Source organism: Phoca vitulina, unplaced genomic scaffold (assembly GCF_004348235.1).
Source record: "Phoca vitulina isolate PV1807 unplaced genomic scaffold, GSC_HSeal_1.0 scaffold6, whole genome shotgun sequence".
NCBI classification, from domain to species: Eukaryota; Metazoa; Chordata; class Mammalia; order Carnivora; family Phocidae; genus Phoca; species Phoca vitulina.
This window is the reverse complement of record NW_022589709.1, coordinates 69,732,779-69,744,983: the sequence shown is the minus strand read 5'-3', so window position 1 is coordinate 69,744,983 and position 12,205 is coordinate 69,732,779. Positions and strand designations below refer to the sequence as shown.

At 38.3% G+C, this 12,205-nt stretch overlaps 1 protein-coding gene across 1 annotated transcript in view; it reads right to left on the bottom strand.

Moving 5' to 3' along the window:
* Positions 1-12,205, bottom strand: part of LARS1 (leucyl-tRNA synthetase 1) — a 71,913-nt gene that overhangs the window by 31,436 nt on the left and 28,272 nt on the right. Inside the window, exons 14-21 of the mRNA XM_032404443.1 lie at positions 11,286-11,426; positions 8,739-8,816; positions 3,885-3,970; positions 3,726-3,791; positions 3,546-3,628; positions 3,005-3,143; positions 2,444-2,656; positions 518-575 (exon numbers count right to left, since the gene is read on the bottom strand). Coding sequence (XP_032260334.1) covers positions 518-575; positions 2,444-2,656; positions 3,005-3,143; positions 3,546-3,628; positions 3,726-3,791; positions 3,885-3,970; positions 8,739-8,816; positions 11,286-11,426 — 864 coding nt within the window. The remainder of the gene's footprint in view (positions 1-517; positions 576-2,443; positions 2,657-3,004; positions 3,144-3,545; positions 3,629-3,725; positions 3,792-3,884; positions 3,971-8,738; positions 8,817-11,285; positions 11,427-12,205) is intronic.

The following is a 12,205-nucleotide window of genomic DNA, read 5'->3' as shown; positions in this document are numbered from 1 at the left end:
TAATGAGAAAGATATTCTAGGGTCACAATGCTAGGATTTTTATATTTCTTATCTCTCTCCCTCTCCCTCTCCTCCAGTCACAATTTGTGTCACCTTCTACCATTCTAAATACAAATGTTAAAATAGGTAAGTTTTCCCAGTCCCTCCCCTCAGTTAATACTATTTACTCCAATCACTCCCTAATTTATGCTGGTAGTCTTAAACATTTTAAATGGAAGATTAACACTGATTTTTATACTCTTCATTTCTTTAAAAAGTACAACTTCTGGGGAGCCTAGGTGGCTCAGTTGGTTGGGCGACTGCCTTCAGCTCAGGTGACAATCCTGGAGTCCCAGGATCAAGTCACGCATCGGGCTCCCTGCTCATCAGGGAGTCTGCTTCTTCCTCTGACTCTCCGCCATCTCATGCTCTCGCTCTCTCATTCTCTCTCAAATAAATAAATAAAATCTTAAAAAAAAAAAAAAAGTACAACTTCCTACATCTGAAAAGTTTTCTGCAGAATTTTAAACTTTCTTACCTTCTCAGAGTTGAGGAGGAGATGTCCATTTGCTCTCACAGCAGCAGGCCATTTGTCACTTTACAGGTAAATGTTTAAAGACAGAAAACAAAACTTTAAGGTTCAAGTTTAAGCTTAAAAAGTTGAGGTAAATGCTGAAAGATTTATAACAGTCTGCTAAGACAAATGTTCAAATGTACTGAGTCCTGCTCATAACAGGAAACAAATGAAAACAAGAAGTGTCCATTAGTAAAGGCCTGGTTACATAGGCATACAATGAAATACTATGTAATTCATTCAGGCAGGGCTAGATGTGTGAATATAAATAGATCTTAGAAACATTACATGGGGAAAAAAAGTGTCTACAATGTGGCATCTTTGTATAATTAAAAAAAAAAAATAAGCATGGGGCGCCTGGCTGGCTCAGTCAGAAGAGCATGACTCTTGCTCTTGGGGTCGTGAGTTCGAGGCCCACGCTGGGGTAGAGATTACTTAAATAAATAATCTGATGCTGGTTTTTTTCAGAAACATGTCATCTAGAAGAAATCATAAGAAAGCAGTGGCAGAGATTACCTATGGGAAGTAGAGTGATGTGGGGGCATGGGGCCAAAGTTCCCTTTTTACTTTTTTCTTTTATGACCTGTTCGAATTTTTGAACTATGTATGTACCACTCATTCATTCTAGCAATGAGATTATGCGAGGATAGTGGTTGGGAACAAGAGTCCTGAGCCAGACTGCATCCTTATTCTGCCATTGCTGGGTAACTCAGGGTGAATTATTTGAGCTCTCTATGCCTCAGTAAGGTTCCTTGTCTGTAAAACGAGGATATTATAGACCTTCCTCGAAAAGTTGTAATGAAAATTAAATGAGTTGTTGTGATTAGAACAGTGCCTGGTGTTACTGATCATTATGACTTACAAGTACCTGATGTTATTACTTACCTATAATTTGTAAAATCTAATACATGTCAAAAACTTGATGTAAAGGGATGAAGCCTCAACCATATTACCAACAAGTACTTCTGAGATATCCAATTTCTCCGAAAATACATTTTAAACAATAACAACAAAAGAATCGGATAACAAGAACCACATCAGATTTATTCTATTCCTCTACTTTGAAATCTTCCTTTTATTCTTGAGAAAGAAAATGTAATCTCATTCTAAATACAGGAAGTCACATGAGATTGTTTTGGTGATAGGCAATGAAATTTGAACAGAGGGAGGGGTCTATTTTATAGGCTACTTGAGAGACTGGAAGGAAAGGCACAGAGACATATCTGGGTCAAGAGGGAAGATGATAGAAGGATTACTTTTGAGCACACAGGATTAAAAATGCTGCTTAGATTCAGACTCTAGTCAAAATACCACTACCAGGGACACCTGGGTGGCTCAGTCAATTAGGTGTCCAACTCTTGGTTTCAGCTCAGGTCATGATCTCAGGCATCTCACGGGATCAAACGCTGTGTCAGGCTCCATGCCGGATGTGGAGCCTGTTTAACATTCTTTCACGTCCTCTCCCTCTGCCCCTCCCCTCCATGCTCTCTCAAAAAAAAAAAAAAGAAAAAAAAGAATACCGCTACCAACTAATGCTGTAACCTTGGGGCTCTGAGCTCTAAAGGGATGTTTCCTTCCAATTCTAATGTTCTAGGCTCTGTCTTAAATCACCTTTATTTCTGTACCTAAGAGGTCAGAGTCACAAAACACGTCAAATAAAGTACTGAAAGGCTGTCAAGGTATGAAATGTGACGTGCTTTGGTGAGCCCAAAGTAAGTATGAGGATTTCTAGATGTAACAGATAGGAGAAGGTGTACTTTCTGCTTCAGTATACATTTAACAGAAGAAAAAGAAGGCAACTGGCAAACCTAACTATACCCTGCATAGTAACTTCTTAAATATTTGAAGCCGCAAGGCATAAATTTAATCTACAGCCTTTTTAGCACTCACCTTTGTTCTGGCCACATAGCCACATGATTATAAAGGTAATATGAGAGATGATTTGGAACAAGATCCTTGCCAGACACTCGGAGATCCACAGGATACCAGAACTCAAATTCCTGCTTTAACTGATCTAATTTTTCCTTTGGGATCTGAGTCTTAGGAAATGGAGCCTCCCTGAAGAAAACATAATCCCAAACCTCCTTGGTCATCTGTTGCGGTCTGTATTAAAAATAAAACAAACAACAACAAAATATATAGGTAATTTCTTTGAAAGAATTAATATTTTCATCTAATCATGAAGTAGGAATCTCTCTCTTAATATAGTTACACTAACAAATGATGACAATAGACTCAGATAAGAATGAAGAATGGTAACAACAGGAGAGGGACTATTTATTACTTTTTCTCAGTGTAGCAGCAAAAAAATGAAAACATCGTAACAAAATTCTGCTAAATGAATTCTTATGAAAACTAAATAATAAAAAAAAAAGAACTTTCAGTGTGTAAATCAAAAGATCCTATCCCTTGCTAACAAACTATACTCCTTTGCCTCATCCATTTACCAACCTGATGCCCAGCGGAGACTCTGCCTGTCCACGCAAGTTCCCCCCCTGCAGCAGGTGTGCAACTGTGTAAAATGCCATGTAAATAGTGGAATCAGAGAGTGATTCGATCAGCCACTGCTCATCCCAGGGCAGACGAGTACCTGCAAGATAAAAAGAAAAAAATCAATGCATGAGGAACTCGAGAGATACTTCATCTAGAGAATCCACATTTTCAAAGCATATAGCATTTACAAAGCTCCTTATTTTAAGAAGGTCTTAAATGTGCTTGAATACTTAATAAAATAGACTGGTAAATAAAAAACCAAATGGCTAAAGCACTAGAAACTTTCTATTAAAAAAAAAATCCATAAAGTTATGTGGGTCATACTTCTACCACCAGGTAGATGGTAGGGCATCACCTCTTAGTTCCCTTCACCCTCTAACTGAAGCCTCTCACTTCCAATTCAGAAAAATAATACAAAAGAGGGAGAAAAGGTAAAAGTGCTAATTTGCCATGTAATTGGCAAAGTCATTCAAACAGAAGAATTTGAAGTATACATTACCTAAACCATAAGTTCTCGAGCAAGCATGCTCTTGTAGCCAACCTAAGGTAGCTTCAAAATTCCTCCTGGTCTCCTCACAGAATCTGGAGAGAGTAAAAGATAAAGTGCCTTCCTTCACATTCAGTATCTTCCACATTTCTCATCTCCTCTCCCTTCCCTCATCACTTTTTCCCTTCTTACGTTTCCAGTCCCTTCAAGCACTGGGATGTCTGTTTTTTCCAGTTCTCTTCTCCATAATCCAAGTACCTTGGGAGTGAAAAGATTGATTAAAAAAAAAATAAAAGTCAAAAGGATAAGTAAAGTGACTGAAGGAAATTTCTTTCTGTAAGAGAGACTAACCACTGATCACACAGGGCCACGACACATTCATCTGAAGATCTGGACATAACTTGCTTCTCTGGTTCCATGTAAATAAATGCATCTCCCTAAACAAAAGCAAAAATATATCAGATATTAAGTCAATCTCTATTCCTCAGGGATAATAAAAACAACTTAAAAAAATGTTGGGGCGCCTGGGTGGCTCAGATGGTTAAGCGTCTGCCTTCAGCTCAGGTCATGATCCCAGGGTCCTGGGATGGAGCCCCACATCGGGCTCCCTGCTCAGTGGGGGGCCTGCTTCTCCCTCTCCCTCTGCTTCTCCTTCTGCTCGTGTTCTCTCTTTCTCTCTGTATCTCTGTGTCTCGAATGAACAAATTAAAAAAATCTTAAAAAAAAAAAAAAAATGTTACACCACCCATAACCCAAACCCCACATGTTCGTTATGTCTTCCCTCTTCCCAGTAGAAGTTATCTGCCTTTCTTTCTATACAACATTTGCTTTTGAAAAGGTGAGCATCTTTGTCAACAGATCATCTTTCCTATATTAGATTATTCCTTTTCAGTAGAATGTAAAAGATGTTCAATAGTTTCTAATTCTGTGGTCTGAAGGTCAGACTGCCTATGGAAGCCTTTTATCCTTGTTAGAATAAAAATATAAAAAATTATGAAATTAAATGCATGGAACCACTGCTTTTAAAAAAACAGACGCACAAAAATTAAACATGGAAAATATTGTTGCTAAAGATTTATAGTGTCATGAAAAATGCCCACTAGGGGCGCCTGGGTGGCTCAGTCGTTAAGCGTCTGCCTTCGGCTCAGGTCGTGATCCCAGGGTCCTGGGATCGAGCCCCGCGTCGGGCTCCCTGCTCGGCGGAGAGCCTGCTTCTCCCTCTCCCACTCCCTCTCTCACTGTGTCTCTCTCTGTCAAATAAATAAAATCTTTAAAAAAAAAAAAAAAGCCCATTAGAAAACTAACCATGAATTTAATTATTTATCAACTATAAATATCTCTTAACATATTATGGTCCCAAACTTATCAGGCTATTTTTAAAAATAAATCCAACATTGTTATTCATAAAATGATTCCTTTTTCTGTGTTTTTAATGTAATTCTTCAAACTGTTAAATAGCTAGGACTTTGGTTTAAAGATGGTAAATTAAAAACAGACATTTAACTCTACTGCCTCTCAAAATTTCAACAAAATGACAACAAAGAGGGTTTTTCTTTTTTCTGACAGCATGAACTTACAGAGACAAAACAATAAGACAAAAAATAATATCAATCAAATTTTCGAAACTAAAAAACAGGATATTTAGCAGGCTGAAGAAAGCTAGCTGAATCCTAAACCAGCAGCAGAGAAGGTGAAAAGCCATCCAATTTGCATTACAGAACCTCCAAAAAACTCAACAATTTGTGGTACAAGATAGTTCTGGAAGCGGAGGCAACATGAGGCTGAAAGTAAGAGGACTAACTGAAGTTTTTAAAGAAGAGGTTAGAACCCCAGATACCCTAATCCCACACTATACAGATTTGCAACTGCCCCTCCCTATGCCAGCAGAACAATGAAGGTATATTTTTTTGGAGAGGATGAGAGAATAACTCAACCAACTAAGTTGAGGCTATGGGTATCACAGTAGGAATAAATGAATTAACCGGAAAGTCAGCACACTGGGGATTGGTATTCCCCCTAGCAATCTTTTCAACTCCCAGAATGCTCAGTTAGCTTAGCTCTTTTAAGCCAGAAACTGGAAGACTCTTTTGGGAGGAATCTAACAAATCCAAGAAGCTCTAATATCAAGGCTAACATAAAGGCTTCCCCAAGGGAACTCTCTTACACTATTGGTGGGAATGCAAGTTGGTACAGCCACTTTGGGGAAAACAGTGTGGATGTTCCTCAAAAAATTAAAAATAGAGTTACCCTATGACCCAGCAATTACACTCCTGGGTATTTACCCCAAAGACACAGATGTAGTGAAAAGAAGGGCCAAATGCACCCCAACGTTCATAGCAGCAATATCCACAACAGCTAAACTGTGGAAAGAGCCAAGACGCCCTTCAACAGATGAATGGATAAAGAAGATGTGGCCATATATACAATGGAATATTACTCAGCCATCAGAAAGGATGAATACCCACCATTTGCATCGACATGGATAGAACTGGAGGGGGTTATGCTAAGTGAAATAAGTCAAGCAGAGAAAGTCAATTATCATATGGTTTCACTTATTTGTGGAACATAAGGAACAGCATGGAGGACATTAGGAGAAGGAAGGGAAAAATGAAGGGGGGGGAATCGAGGGGGAGAAGAACCATGGGAGACTATAGACTCTGAAACAAATTGAGGATTTTAGAGGGGAGGGGGGTGGGCGGATGGGTTAGCCCGGTGATGGGTATTAAGGAGGGCACGTATTGCATGGAGCACTGGGTGTTATACACAAACAATGAATCATGGAACACTACATCAAAAACTAATGATGTACTGTATGGTGACTAACATAATAAAAAAAAAAGAAATTAAAAAAAAAAAAGGCTTCCCAAGACCCAAACAGCCCTTCTATTTTTTTTTCCCAAACAGCCCTTCTAGATCTCCCCCAGTGAAGCCCTACTCACATGCAAAAAGATCCTGATCACCTTTTTGTACCTACTCTTAAATATCAACAACCTTTCTCAGAGAAATAAGAGATTAAGATTTCACATCCATGAAACAGGAGTAGCATCCCATAAAAAAGGATCAATCAGATAGCAAGAATAAGCTCTTAAACTGGCCCTGAGTTGGTAATTTCAAAGGTGGATAACAGGTATATAGGAATTCGTCATACTACTCTCCACTTTTTATAAATTTGAATTTTCCATACCAAGAAAAAAACTTTTCCACATGCTCAGAAATAGCAGATATAAAAAACACAGAGTTAACAAACAAAACCTTATAGGGAGAAAAAGTTGAGAACTCTCCCAGAAAGAAAAGGACTTCCAGAATCAAGAGAACCAATATCTGAATAATTAGAATTCAGAAAAAGAAAATAAAGAACAGAAAGAGATAAACAATCAAAGAAAAAGTCAAGAAATTTTCCCAAAATTAAAGCAAATTAAGTCTCCAAACTGAAGGAATCCACCAAGCACCCACAAAAATTAATAAAAATTGACCTACACCAAGGAAAATCATGAAATTTCAGAATACTGGGAAGAAAAAGAAGATTCTAGAAGCTTCCAGAGGAAGGGAAAAAACAGGCCATTAACAAAAAATCAGTTATTACCAAAATGGTTTTGGACTTCTCAGCAACATTACTGAAACAGAACACCAGGGGTAATGTCCATTAAATTCAACGGCAAAATTACTTTCAATCTAGAATTCTGTCCCCAACCTATCAAGTATGAAGACAGACTAAAGATATTTCAGAGATGGAAGCTCGCAAAAATTTACCTTCCAGGTACCCTTTTTCAGGAAAGCCACTAGAAGCAGAGCTTCACCAAAATGAGAGAGTAAATAATAAAGCAGCAGCAATGGGATCAAGGAAACAACAGGTCCAACTCAAGAGAAACAAAGGAAATTCTTAGTAATAGTGGAGAAAGATCCCAGATGACATTTGTGCACCAGGAGAGTAAGCAACTAGTCCAGATTAAAATAGGACAGAAGGCTCTGGGAGAACTTTCTCCAAGAGGGAACCAATAGCATATTGATGTGTGAAAGTATTAAGAGAAGAAATAAACAGGGCAGAGTTTGGGGATGGAGTATTGATATATTTTAAAGGAAGAAAAAAAAAAAAAGACAATTACTAACGCCAGGGGAAAATGAAAGCTGGGAAGAAAAGTTCTCATTGTACACTTCATTGTGGATCAGTGATGCCTCTAAAATGTACATTTTTGTAGTACTGCTCTCACAAGTTATAATACACCTATGCTAGGAAGACAGGAGGTAGAAAAGTATACACAAATGGTGAGGTTAGAAAGAAAGACACAGTTATAAGGAAGAGTTAAATCTTGATTTTCTACAGTAGGAAGTCAATAGCTAATGCCTAAAACTGAAAAACAAAATTCAGAAATTGTATTAGCATTTAGATTATAGATCTGTAAGAGATAGAGGTTAATATTAAAAGAAGCAATTGAAACAGTTAAAAGTAAGCCTGTTCAAGGAAGAGAAACTTAAGACAATGTGGAAGGATGGAGAGGAAACTGCTGGTTTTTTATTTTAATAAGCTTTACAGACCACTGTCTCTCTCTACTAAGGCCATATACAACTGTCAGAAATCAAAATTTAATTTAAAAACTAATTAAGCAGCACAACAGAAAAAAAGTTTCAACAAAAATGAAGACAGAGGGGGAAGAAAAACAATGAAGTAAAAAGTAAAGCACTACACAAAGAGAACTGTAACTACCAGTATCTTAAATGGCCGCTGCCAGGAAGCATCATTAAAGTTCTCCGTTTGTGCTTTGCACATGCCAACTTTATAGCACTACACTCATCAACGTTACAGGTGGGATGTTCAAGTTAAATGAATTGCTAAATAAGTCTCCTATTTTCTGCCACAAAATTATTTATCTTTAATTCAGCTCCAGGTTCTATTACAGAACTCACCACTAATTAACAGTGAAGTCTATTAACTAAAAGGTTTTCTCCTAGGGGCGCCTGGGTGGCTTAGTCGTTAAGCATCTGCCTTCGGCTCTGGTCATGATCCCAGGGTCCTGGGATCGAGCCCCGCATTGGGCTCCCTGCTCAGCGGGGGGCCTGCTTCTCCCTCACCCTCTGCCCCTGCTTGTGTCCCTCTCTCACTGTGCCTCTCTCTGTCAAATAAATAAATAAAATCTTAAAAAAAAAAAAAAAAAAGATACTAAAAGGTTTTCTCCTAAACCAGCCTTCAGAGGATAGCCTATCACATACAGTGTCAATCATCTTTTTCTGAATAGTCTTCTTTACATCTTGGACCTTCTGTCCTTTAAATCCATCCACCAACATTACCTAAAAGAATGAGAAGTGGGGGGAAAAAAACAGACAAAACAATTAAAATTTGCTTTGTGTTCCCTCCAAACTTTTTCCTAACTGAATTTACTTCCATCTGCAACCAAGATATTTTTAGTGTGAAATTTATCACATTTATAATCTTAAGTTTTTATTTTGCCATAGCTTAGACAACTAATATTTACAACACACTTGCTTCTCTTTTGGTGTAACTAGGATAGCTACCATGAACATGATTAGGAAGGAACCCTCACTTCCCACTTCTCAGATTTCCATGTGGAGAGAATTTCAATATGCTCACTCACCTCATTCCTGAAGGCTTTGGGAAAATGAACTGAGTGCATGCCGCTCAGCCCCATTTAGACTTCTGTTTCCAACTCTGCCTGTTGCCAGCGAGCATTTTCCTTTGCTTGGCCATGTGATAAACCTAGCCCTTACAGGAAGGCCTGTTTTCCAACTCTGCCTTTTATGTAGTGAGGAAATTTAATTCTAGGGCCAAGTATTAGCTTGCCCATTGTTGTCACAGATCTAAGCCACACAATCCCTTATAGCTGATGTTCTGATCTTCAGCTATGTGACTCCTATTTCTCTCTGAAATAGCTTCTATCTTAAATGGAAAAGACACAAGTTCTTTTTTGACCCTCCAAACCCTCTACCATGCCAAAATGCTTTATTATCTATTTAATTCATCATTATAAAATTATACTTATTGATCATCACAGTACAGTGGTTAAGAGCATAAATCTTAGGGGCACCTGGGTGGCTCAGTCGGTTGAGTGTTTGACTCTTGATTTCGGCTCAGGTCCTGATCTCATGGTTGTGAGACTGAGCCCCGCCTCGGGCTCTGTGCTGCGTGTGGAGCCTGCTTAAGATTCTCTCTCTCCCTCTCCCTCTGCTCCTGCCCCCACCCCACTTGCACATGCCCGTACTCACTCTCTCTCAAATAAATAAATAAATAAATAAGCAAGCAGGCACAAATCCTAGAGCCAAGCTGCCCAGTGTGAGTACCAGTTCTGCCACTGGCTACCTATCTGGCTGATCTTAGGTAAATTACTTAATATTTTAGTACTTCTATTTCCTCATCTATAAAATGGAATACTGCCTACTTCACAAGGTTATTTTGAGATTTAAATAAGTTAACATGTAAGTGCTATATAAGTGGTGGCTTTTATTATCACCCAAAATGTGTAAGTCACTTAAAAAAAGATATATAACCAATTGTTGATTATCTAGAAAAATGAGAGTAAAGGTAAAAATAAAGAATTCTCATTCATGGCCTTAAAAAATCTTCATTTCAACCTCAAGTCATAGCAACTTGGCTGGATTTTTACTTTCTCTAGCTTAGTCTTCTTTCCATGGAAATGTAAGCCACATTAACATATGCACAATTAAGGAGAAAAGAGAGGTTTAAAACATGTTTTTGTGCTCACCTGACATTTACTATGCATTAGTAAGTAAATTAATGAACTGAATAAAATTGCTAATTTAAAATATGAACTCCTCAATTAAAAGAGCAAAAGAAGGAACCAGGTATTGTCCATGCAATAAATCTATGGAATTTACTGCAAAATAATATGAACTTTAAATAATCTTCTCAGTAAACTCATTTCTTAGAGATTCCTAGAGGGCACAAAAATATAATTTCTGTAAATGCTATCGGATAAAAAATAGATTAAAAAAAGAAATCTAGGGGCGCCTGGGTGGCTCAGATGGTTGGGCATCTGCCTTCAGCTCGGGTCATGATCTCAGGGTCCTGGGATTGAGTCCCGCATTGGGTTCCCTGCTCAGTGCAGAGCCTGCTTCTCCCTCTCCCTCTGCCACTCCCTCTGCTTGTGCTCTTCTGTCTATCTCTCTGTCGGATAAATAAATAAAATCTTTAAAAAAAAAAAAAAAAAGAAAAAAGAAATCTGGAAGGGTACCTGGGTGGCTCAGTCGTTAGGTGTCTGCCTTTGGCTCAGGTCATGATCATGGGGTCCTGGGATCGAGCCCCAAGTTGGGCTCCCTGCTCAGAGGGGAGACTGCTTCTCCCTCTCCCTCTGCCCCTCCCCCTGCTTGTGCTCTGTCTCTCCTCTCTCTCTCTCAATTAAATAAAAATCTTTAAAATAGGGCGCCTGGGTGGCTCAGTCATTAAGCGTCTGCCTTCAGCTCAGGTCATGATCCCAGGGTCCTGGGATTGAGTCCCACATAGGGCTCCCTGCTCGGCAGGAAGCCTGCTTCTCCCTCTCCCACTCCCCCTGCTTGTGTTCCTGCTCTCGCTATCTCTCTCTCTGTCAAATAAATAAATAAAATCTTTAAAAAAAAAAAAATCTTTAAAATAAATAAATAATAAAAAAGAAATCTGGAAACAGAAGAACACAGTCTCATATTAATCTCTCTCAAATCAGTATATAGTTGAAACTATCCTGAACTTTTCTATTTTTTTCTAAATCACTGAAAAAATTAGAGCAAAACTAAAAAATTATTACTTACACCATCATAAAACCCTTTTAGATATAACTTCTCCTTTGCTTCTCCAAGTTTTTCTCGGTCATTCTGGCTTTGAACTTTCAAATCATCACAAACGGTTACAGCAGAAAGATTTCCAAAACCTGGGATTTCAATGATTGGCACCTGCAAAGAACAGCAATGTTGGGAACTTATTCACACTGAATGAACATAAAAACAGCCCCATGGGGCATAATCCTCTCGCCTCTACTGTCCAATGAAGCCATTTCAGATTTTATATATCATTACAGAAGCAACACACATCAGGCAATCACAGTGACTAACATCCAGATGTGAATGTGTCTTCCTATTCTCCTCCACAGGAACTATCCAAATTCTCTGCACCAACACCCAAATTGTCCCTCCCCCACTACAGAACACACCTTCTCTAGCTCACAACCCCACACTGGCATATAATTAACTAAATAATAAACAGTGAAACTAGGAAAATGATGTAAACAATTTAAATTAAATTTATGGATGGTCTTATTTCTGGTTTATGATAAGTCTTCTAGATTCTTCATGAAAGTTATTTGCTAGTGATTAAAATTTTTTTCTTCTCCAGGCATTAATATGAAACATAACCATTCATGACTTAAATGGCAAAATTTTGTCTTTAGAAGCTTGGAAACAGGCCGGCCATAGTAGCAAAATAAGCATCTATAAAATTGGTGATGCTAAGAAAGTCGTTTGTTCCAGAATTACAGGTGCCGGGCGCTAAGAAAATGCTTATTGTTGGTCTTTCTCTCACTCTTAACTGACAGCAAATACCAAATTAAAGTAAGTAAACTCTTATGCAAACTCCCTCTCATTTTTACATTCACCAATTATTCAATTTTGTTACAAGGAAAATGTTAGCTCTTTTTTTTTCACTGATAAAGAGATGGGTATGGATATTCTGAGTC